This window comes from Arachis hypogaea, chromosome 15 (assembly GCF_003086295.3).
Source record: "Arachis hypogaea cultivar Tifrunner chromosome 15, arahy.Tifrunner.gnm2.J5K5, whole genome shotgun sequence".
Lineage (NCBI taxonomy): Eukaryota > Viridiplantae > Streptophyta > Magnoliopsida > Fabales > Fabaceae > Arachis > Arachis hypogaea.
Window position 1 is genome coordinate 26657397 of NC_092050.1, and position 10477 is coordinate 26667873.

General features: G+C 34.1%; 2 protein-coding genes across 3 annotated transcripts; both read left to right on the plus strand.

Moving 5' to 3' along the window:
• The first annotated feature begins 680 nt into the window (after window positions 1-680).
• Window positions 681-3314, plus strand: LOC112750041 (RING-H2 finger protein ATL47). The gene is made up of 2 exons (XM_029293080.2): window positions 681-1934; window positions 3238-3314. The coding sequence occupies exon 1, from the start codon at window positions 681-683 to the stop codon at window positions 1878-1880; it is 1200 nt and encodes a 399-aa protein (XP_029148913.1). The 3' UTR covers window positions 1881-1934; window positions 3238-3314.
• LOC112750042 (ABC transporter I family member 17) lies at window positions 1768-4149 on the plus strand. Of its 2 annotated transcripts, none has more exons than XM_025798547.3 (2): window positions 1768-1934; window positions 3238-4149. In XM_025798547.3, the coding sequence occupies exons 1-2, from the start codon at window positions 1916-1918 to the stop codon at window positions 3996-3998; spliced, it is 780 nt and encodes a 259-aa protein (XP_025654332.1). In that variant the 5' UTR covers window positions 1768-1915; the 3' UTR covers window positions 3999-4149. The 2 variants fall into 2 exon arrangements, with proteins under 2 accessions (XP_025654332.1, XP_025654333.1); XM_025798548.3 differs by lacking the exon at window positions 1768-1934 and adding an exon at window positions 2794-3161.
• Window positions 4150-10477: the final 6328 nt, after the last annotated feature.

Here is a 10477-nt window from a genome sequence, read left to right on the forward strand (position 1 = left end):
TGTGACATGTGTCTAAGGTTAGTGCCATCATCTTGTCACATGATTTGAGTTACAAAATGACAATTTTGCCACACCTTTTTGCTTCCTTTCAGTTTGGTCTATCTCTCTAACTTTCTGTACACCAGACTCCAGGGTCCGTAGGCTGTAGCAGCAAGAGGACCCCAAAAACCTTGGGTTTTGTAAGGAATTTTGTTCACTTTCACTTGTCTACCACTACTGGTATTGGATTGCAGCTAACTCAAATTCAGATTTCACACTTATTATTGTTGTCATTAGGGTTCTTTCTTTTCATTTAGAATTACAAGTACAACCTTGTAAGAGAGAGAGAGAGAGAGAAGTAGCCAGGTAACTGCAGAGGTTTCTAGATTTCAACGAAGGTAGGTCAACTGCAACGTTGACATTTTCTCAAGCATGTTTCGTTCCATGCTGTTGCTACAGTCATAGGACCCCATAGAAAAAACAGAGTCAAGTTGATTTCTTTTTCTCTCTCTATCTTTTGCTTTGTTTTTGGTCCTTTCCTCTTTACTTTTCCTTGTTAGTATGCCTAAAGCTTGCTTTTCTTTCACAATTGGTGACTTGGGTTTTGTCCCAAAACAAGAAAAGATGATAAATTTGTTCAAATTTTGAAATTGCAAGCTCAAAATTTTAGTTTAGAACTTTGTATTATTCTCAGTTCTGTAATGCCATTACCATATTCTAAAATGTATAGGCTTCACTCTCAAATCCACCAGAGTAATGGTGCTCCTATTCTTTCTCCATATTCTCCTCCTTCTTCTTCTTCTTCTTCTTCTTCTTCTTCTTCTTCTTCTTCTTCTTCTTCTTCTTCTTCTTCTTCTTCTTATAGTTCTTCTAATTCAGCTTCTTCATCCTCAGATTCTTCATCTGGGAATAGTAGAATAAGCCCTGCAATTATTTTCATCATAGTAATTTTATCTGTTGTGTTCTTCATCTTGGGCACCCTCCACCTGCTTGTTAGATTTCTCATGAGACAAAGATCTTCTTCTTCCTCATCAATTTCTCAATCCAATAGGTATCCTGAAATGTCTGAATCTGATGCATACCAGAGACAGTTGCAGCAATTATTCCACCTCCATGACTCAGGTTTAGATCAGGCTTTCATTGATGCACTCCCTGTGTTTCTCTACAAGGAGATAATTGGCTTGAAGGAGCCATTTGATTGTGCTGTTTGCCTTTGTGAGTTCTTGGAACAAGACAAGTTGAGGTTGCTGCCAAATTGCAACCATGCTTTTCACATTGACTGCATTGACACATGGTTGCTTTCAAATTCAACTTGTCCCCTTTGTAGAGGGACACTTTATGCACCAGGGTTTTCATTTGAGACCCCATTTTTTGACTTTGAAGGTCCATGTTATGAGGACGAAGATGGTGTTTCAGTTTCAGGATTTGGTGTCGATGGTGCTGGTTCTTCTAACAAGCCTGCTGAGAATCACATAAGGAATGGGAAGAGGGTTTTTTCTGTGAGGCTTGGAAAATTCAGAAGCTCAAATAATAATGGAGTAGATGGTGTTGAAAAATGTGAAGGAGAGAGTAGTAATAGTAGTATTAGTTTTAGTAATAGTCATGGTAATTTGGATGCAAGGAGATGCTACTCAATGGGGTCTTACCAATATGTTGTTGCTGATTCTGATTTGAGAGTGGCTTTGTGTCCAAGCATCAGTGGCAGTATGAGACAATTGATTAAGGGAAGAATAGCTACAACAAATGGGAACAATTTTTCTTCAACTGATGTTGATGTTGTTGAAGGAAAAAAGATCAGCAATGCAAGAAAAGGTGAGAGCTTTTCTGTTTCCAAGATATGGCAATGGTCTAGGAAGGATAACAGTAAGTTAACAAGTTCATCAGAGGCTCGAATTCCATAATAATCCTATTTGTCACTGCAATTTTATTGCCATGGATGAACAACAATGTCAGAGGTACATGAACTGTTCAGTTTTCGAATTTTGTATTCCAAGTTTCTAACCAATTTCATATTCTTAGTGGTTCTTTGTTGAGATCCTTGTTCGTCTCATGCTTTGATTTAACCATTTTGTTGTAAATCATCCCATAAAAGCACTTTACTAATCAGTGTTCTTTTAATTGAAATGATTCTCGACTCTTGAATCTTGGATGGTTGGATGAAAATTAGTCCTTTAATTCAAAAGTCTATTGAAGGGGTTACATGTTTTAGGCCTTAAGAATATTATTACAATTAATTATAGTGGTTGCAGTTTTGTTTCTAGCACAGTTCTTGGAAAGCTATATCTAGCAGAGATTTTTAGGAAAAAGAAAAGAACTAAAAAAACCGGGAAGTTTCAGAACTTTTTTCTTTAGTTGTGGGACCCTAATTGCATGTGATTCTTTTATCTAAGTGACAAAAGTGGTCTTTATTATTAGCAGTTTCTTGCAACAAGTGAGATGAGATAAAAGTGAGGTCAAATTAGGGTTGCTTTTTGGATGCTCTTGCTTTTAAAAAAAAATAGTTACTTGCATTAAACAATTAGAGAATTTAATCAAATATATTAAATTGTCTAATAATTTAAAAAATTATGTTACATGTATATTAAAATCAGTCACCAAAATTAATTATCAGTATAAAATGTAAGTTGAAATATAAATATACATTAAAAATAAATTAAATAACACATATATTTATATATAAATATATTAGTGATTAATTTTATTGTACAAATAATATTTTTGTAATATAAAATATCTTTTCATAAATTCACTTTTTATGGAAGTGGCCTTATAACAATTAGTTCATCCCACAGCACCACCATTCTTCTACCTGGTTCTTTTAAGCTGTTGTGTATGGACCGGTTCAGTTCGGATTGAACCTTGCAAGTTTGTAACTCTGTCCGAGTCAGCCGAATCATCCCTAAACCATTTTTCTTAGGTTGGTTCGGTCACCAGTTGTATAATTGTGGTGCTGATGCTAATAATAGATAGAATATAGTGAGAATAATAGGCATAGCAATCAAACATTCAAACATCAAGTGGTGGACCCGCGCTAAATAGAAAAAAAATTTACATGCGGTGTTGGGCAAGGCAGGCCGTTTCTGGTACAGGTTTGTTACTTTGTTTGATATGGATAGAAATAGGTCTTGAAGCGTGGGAGATGTGATCGATTCACAAAATAGCAAGTATGTCTTCTCTGATAGGTAAAGTAAGTTTGATCGACTTTCATTTGATGGATCACTTGTTCATTGATTGGATGAGTGTGTTTTTGAATTACAGATGAGTGGAAGGAGCAGCTTTTGGAGGTGGAGAATGGCGAAGGACACCCGAAAATGGAGGTACGCGATCTTCGGAGAGTGTCGGATGCAGGGGTCCCAATACTGAAGGGCATCAGTCTGGAAATCCCAAAGGGCGTCATAGTGGGAGTCATAGGCCCCAGTGGCAGCGGCAAGTCAACGCTCCTCAGGGCACTCAACCGCCTCTGGGAGCCTCCCTCCGCGTCCGTCTTCCTCGACTCCCGGGACATCTGCCAGCTCGACGTGCTCTCCCTCCGCCGCAAAGTCGGCATGCTGTTCCAGCTGCCCGCCCTCTTCGAAGGCACTGTAGCCGACAACGTGAGGTACGGCCCCAACCTCAACGGGAAGAAGCTTTCAGATGTTGAGGTATGTAAGCTGTTGATGCTGGCGGACCTGGACGCTTCCTTCCTTCAGAAGTCGGCGGCGGAGTTGTCAGTGGGTCAAGCACAGAGGGTTGCGCTGGCCAGAACTCTTGCTAATTCCCCTGAGGTTTTACTGCTTGATGAGCCAACGAGTGCTTTAGATCCTATTTCCACAGAGAATATAGAGGCTGCACTGTTGAAGCTCAACAAGAATAGTGGCATGACCATGATTATGGTGTCTCACAGCATCAAACAAATACAGAGGATGGCTGACGTCGTCTGCCTCCTCGTTGATGGTGAGATTGTTGAGATTCTCAACCCTAACCAACTCTCCCAAGCCAACCATCCCTTGGCTCAGAGGTTTCTTCAACTCACCACTTAAAATTATGTTTAATATCAAATTTTCTATCCATCCATAATAAAGTACTCATCGGTGTTCGTCTTTCTAATTATTTTTCTGCAAGGTCCCTCTAATTCAAGCCACGTTGTTTGATTCCTATATCTTATTATCTAAATGAACTGTATTACTGAAACCACTGGCATCTGGATATTTATTATTTGCAGTTTCTTTTAACAATAGATAAAAACAGAGTGACCCAGTGAGGTAACTCAGGGTTGCTTTTTGGATGCTTTGGTTTTCTCCAGAAGCTTGTTTTTTCTTTTTTCTTTTTTCTTTCATCTTTTCGGATTAAAAAGAAGAAAAGGAACAAGGAAAGTATTCGATTCCTTCTTGTGTCTCAGCCAAGCTTGTGTATAACACTACTTAAGTACAAAGTATGGAATTCTGATATTGTTTCAATTCAATTCAATTAATTATTTATTTTGATTAAATTTGTGAGTGACAAGTTTTTATGGTATCATAGTTGGTAGCTAGACAAGCATAATGTGGTTTCTCTATTTTTATAAGATGAATTGTCTTATAATTGAAAGGGGATAGAAATAGAAATAAATAAATAAATAATAAAGTATAAAGATGAAGTTAGTGAAATGAATTGGTTTATGAGAAAAAAAAAGATTTACATTATAAATATTGAAATTTGAGTAAAATCACGTGTGACATATTATGTATTCGATTTTTTTTAAATAAATAAAAAAATTTTATTTATATTTACATGTATTTTTAAAATTATTTATATTTTTATATTCTTTTGTTATCACCGCAACCAAAATAAATATATTCTTATTTTGTTTATAGTAAAGAGATAATATTTACTTACTTAGCCGTCAAATTTACCCAATCAAATTCACTTCAAGACAATTTTCTTTAACTTCAATTAGATTAAGGCTGTGTTTGTTTTTGACAACAGAGTAAGATAAGACACTGAGAACAAGACATAAAAGATAGAGACACAAAATTTTATGATTTTGTATCATGTTTGGTCATAAATTAGAATAAATTATGAAAATATAATTTATTCTCATTTTTTTCATTCAAAAAATTTGAGACGAAAAATATAATTATAAAAAATTAACAAGAATAATGAAAGAAAAAAATGAAAAATAAGTTGTGTTTCTTGTTAGTGTCTTTATGTCTTTTCTGTCATGTCATGATGGACATAAAATACATTAATTCAGTGTCCTTGGACATATTGTCTCTGTCCACGTCTCCTTTGTAAAATACGATTTTGTGTCTATGTATCCTTGTCACAGTGTCCTATCTCTGTAAACAAACGCAGCCTAAATGTGTTGTGACCATCAACCCTTGTTAATCACTTATTAGGTTTTTTTATTTAAATAAATTAAATAGGATCCAAAATTACTCAAATCCCCAAAAGCAATTTTTGAAACATGAATATTCTAATCCTAATGATATATAAATCGTGTCAGAGGAATGTGGTTTATATAATAAGTTAACTACTAGATGATTTATGCATGAATGACTTTTGAGGAATAACACATAAATCATCTTAAGGTGGCTAACTTTACCAATTGTATATAAATCGTCCCAGGCTAAGAGAATTTACGTAGTTTCAGACCAAAACACAAGACACTGTCAAAATTTATACTGAGAATTTAAGCATTCAACGATAACATTGGGGAGAAAGAGAGCCCGCAGCGGTGGAAGAAGAGGCATTAAGTGATCGTATTTGGCGTACAGCAGTGGAAAAGGGACATTAAAAATATCAAATTAAATATAATAACTTTTTTTAAAAAAAATTCTAATTTAAAGGATAAGATATTAAACATTTTCGATATTTACTTTATATTTTTAATTATTAAAGGATTTAACCCTCTTGATAATAAAAGCAACTTTATCCATTTAAAAAAAATAAAATCATAAATTGGACCTAGCAAATAAAAGAAAACTAATCACCAAGTTTCCATTTGATTTTTGAGAACAGAACGAGATAAAATTGTTGGGAATAATACACCATTTCCCCTTGAGAAAATACCTTTTACAGAGAAATAAAATAGACACAATCACAACACAAGAATTTAACGTGGAAAACTCCAATTACTGGAGAAAAAAAAATCACGACCTTGTCAAATGACAACCAGAGAATATCACTATGTGAAAATTGTTACAACACATATACTTCTTTCTCTCTAACACCGGCACCCCAGTACACCTACACTCTCAAAGCAAATATTTAACTACACCTCACAACACTCTCTAATCAAAGAGTATAGAGGAAAAGAAAAGTCAGATACAAGCTTTAAGTGTTTCCGACTGGTGCAAAAATATAGAGAACTTAGCCTCATATTTATAGCCTAGGCCACCCACTCCATTTGCTATCTTGAGCAACGTGAGACTAATTCAACCAAATCCTAACAATCTCCACCTTGATTGAAATAGTCACACATCTTCAGCTTCCATAGTTAACATCGACAATTCTTTGCTGCCATTGTCTATACCGACAATCATAGTTCAGAGAACTATCATACTCCACCATGAAAGTATACTCACTTGGAATTAGACCACTCCAAACATTTCGCCTTGGTACAGATCGAAACCTTGCTGAAAATTCATGGTGCAACTTCCAAATTGGCTTTTCTTGGAAGTTATTCAGCCATCGACATAACTCCGCCACACACCTTGCATCTCAACGCCAACCAATGCCCGTGTGCAATTGTGAACCCGATTGCCACAACTTATCCTTATCCATGGCAGTGCGGCAATACCATGAGGATACTTCTTATCTTCTACGCCTTGTGCAAACCTGATTGTATCAACACATCCTTGACTTGTATTTGCCACAAGCCAAAATTGATTCTTCCATCAAATTTCTCTATTTCAAGCTTCACAGCACTTGAATATCCTGACATTGTTGCAACCGTATACTGGAATAGTATAACTCAACTGTAGACCGTGCACTAGGAAGGGTCCACAGGAAAGAGAGGTGGGTCACAATGGACACACTTAAATACCAAGTCTTTCCTTAGCCAGAACCTTTCCAAACTGCACTCTCACAGTGTCACACTGCCTTCCAGCAACAACAACAGCAACCAAAGATCAACCTCAAGCCACAAGACAAAATTCTTTTCTGATGTGGAAGGTTAGACTAGGCTGCAACCACAGAGCATACTAAGAATAAATCCCACCGAACCGAAGCTCTGATACCACATGTTGGGAATAATACACCATTTTCCCTTGAGAAAATACATTTTACAGAGAAATAAAATAGACACAATCACAACACAATAATTTAACGTGGAAAACCCCAATTACTGGAGAAAAAAAATCACGGCCGTTGTCAAATGACAACCAGAGAATATCACTATGTGAAAATTGTTACAACACATAGACTTCTTTCTCTCTAACACCGGCACCCCAGTACACCCACACTCTCAAAGCAAATATTTAACTACACCTCACAACACTCTCTAATCAAAGAGTATAGAGGAAAAGAAAAGTCAAATACAAGCTTTAAGTGTTTCCGACTGGTGCAAAAATATAGAGAACTTAGCCTCATATTTATAGCCTAGGCCACCCACTCCATTTGCTATCCTGAGCAATGTGGGACTAATTCAACCAAATTCTAAAAAAAATACTATAAACAGAACACAAAGAATAGAGACACAAATTAATATTTTTATTATTTTTTAATGATAAATTGAATATGAGATAGAACAAATAATTAAAATTTTAGAAAAAATTTAACTTTTCTTCTCTGAGAGATGCTAAAATGACACTTTTCTTCCATCTATTTGTAAAATATACACTCTCCTCCCTTATAACTTTTAAAAAACCTCATCTTTAATCCATTTTAAATTTTTTGTGTTAGCTAATGTTAACTTTATCCATTTTTTAAGAAAAAATAAATTATTTTTTACAAAAATACTCTTTAGTAATTTTTTTTATTAAATTTTGTTTACTAAAATATCCTTTAACAAATTATTTATCTACTGATTAAATTATATTTTTACTAAAATATTCTTTTAAAAAATTTTTAATAATTAAATTATTTTTTCCTAAGACACCGTTTAATAATTTTTTAATTACTAAATTGTGATTTTACCAAAATTTTTATTAACAATTATTTTTGTACTTTATTATTAATTTTTCGATATCAATATATATTATTTTAACATTAAATTAAAAAAATCTTATCACAGTTAATATATATAACAATTAATATTGATAAATAATTTGTTTCATAGAACTATTAAAAATTATTAATAACTTTATCAAAACTTAAAAATAAGTGGAGATGGATAAATCCCAAATTTAAAAAATTAACATCGCATTCCTTCGTATTTTTTATAAAACAAGTTCCTTAATAATTAAAATATTATTAAAGGGTATCTTAAGAAAAAATAATTTAATCATTAAAAAATTTTTAAAAAAATATTTTGAAAAAAAAAATATGATTTAATCAATAAAAAATTAATTTATCAGAGGGTATTTCGATAAACAAAATTTAATCACAAAAAAATAAAATTTTGCTATAAGGTATTTTTGTAAAAAATAATTTATTTTTTCTTAAAAAATGGATAAAGTTAATTTCAGTTAGCATAAAAAATTTAAAATAAATTAAAGATGAGATTTTTTTAAAAGTTATCAGAAAGAAGAGTGTATATTTTACAAATAAAAGAGAGAGAAGTGCCATTTTAGTATCCCTCAGAGAAGGGAGTGAAATTTTCTCAAAAATTTATTTTACCTTTTTTCTCCTTACACAAACTCAAAAAGAAAAATAGGTTGATAAAAAATGTAATTATAAAAAATTGACAGAGACAATAAAAAAAAGCAGAATAAGTTGTGTTTTTGTCACAAAATACACTAATTTAATATCTTAAGGCTATAGTTTTAAAAATCAGATTGGACCGGTCAAACTAGTTCGGCCAGAGAATGAACGTCTCTGTGGTTCGGTCCAACGAGAAAAACCACAATTCCAAACATTGTTTTGAATTGCTAAATTGATCAGGAACTGGCCGGTCAGATTGAACTAAGACTTGGCTGGTTTTCATGAAACGACGCTTTTTTTTAAGGAAAGAGCTCAACACAACAAGGTGGAGCAACTAAACAAAATAAATAAACAAAAAATAAATGCTAATCAAACACACAGACATCCCTCCATAGTCATATCTAGCAATGCCGTCAACAACTAAAAGATCAAACTCAGTCCACTCTTGTAGCTCTTAATTGATTTGTTGAAAAAATCCGCAACACCTGAGAAATCTCCTAGCCCCACCAGTCATCTTTTACCATTTTGAGAAACCATCATGAATGATCCAAGAATTTAAACTCCGAAACAGCCTCGGACTCCCTAGCAATCTACTATTCTCCACAATCAAGGAACAATGATCAGATAAAAAAGAAAATCAGTGATTCAAACACGCCTTTCTCTTTAGTTTGCAAGTCTAGTGAACACTGAACAAATCTTCCTAAAACAAAAAGAAAATAAGAAACCCTAACTTATGGTAGCCTCCACTACCGTTGTATGGACTGCCGTCATCCGTCGCGCTCAGACATGACTGTCTTCATCTTGTCGTCTGCGCTTCCTCCTCATCAACAATCGCAGCTTCTTCCTCAAGATCGGTGTCAGTTGTTGGTCTTTATCTGCTCCATTGCGCTCTTGCCACCATCGTGCTCAGGCAACACTGTCTTTGTCTGGTCATATTGCTCGAAGTCTCTAATCCCTCATCTCATTGACCAATTGCAGTTTCTTCCTCTAGCTCGACGTCCGTCATCTGCTCTTTGTTTGCTCAGCTATAGGACTGCCATCATCCATGTCATGCTTGTCGCCTAGCCTCTGTCTCTGTCGTGCTTCTGTCCTTCTGCTTAGAATAAAGGTAATGGCTGCTTCATTTTTATCGTTATTTGTTCTTCATTTTTGGTTTAGGATTCTGCTAGTGCTACTCAGATTGAATCATTAAAGAAAAAAAAAGTCCTAAACAGCTCCCTAACAATTACCTCGAAAGACAATGAGGCCCTCAATAAAACCCTTTACAGCCCTTAGATTTTTATTTATGTGAGATTGGTTAGCCCCTCGATCAATATTTTCTTTCTGTATTAATGGAATAAGCTTACATGACATGTTAAACTGTTTATTTATCCGTTAAGAGCTAACTAGGATTGACAAATTTTTTTTCTGTTGAGAGTCTCGTTTTTTAGGGTAATTGTCGGCCATTTAGTTTTTTTTGTTACATTTTTCAAATACATTGGCTAAATTTATTGTACAAAACTAAGAAATATTAATGATTTTTTAAATTACTTTTACTTATAAAAATTAAATAGAGGATATATTAGTGATTAACGTATCACATAAGCATGTTCTGGAAAGAGATCATTGATAGAGGGGCTAACCAATCTCACGAAATTAAATATTAAGAGCCGAAACAGATGTTTTTGTTTATTGGAGTCTCGTAGTTCTTCGAAAAAATTATTAGGGATCTGAATGGATATTCACTCATCATTAA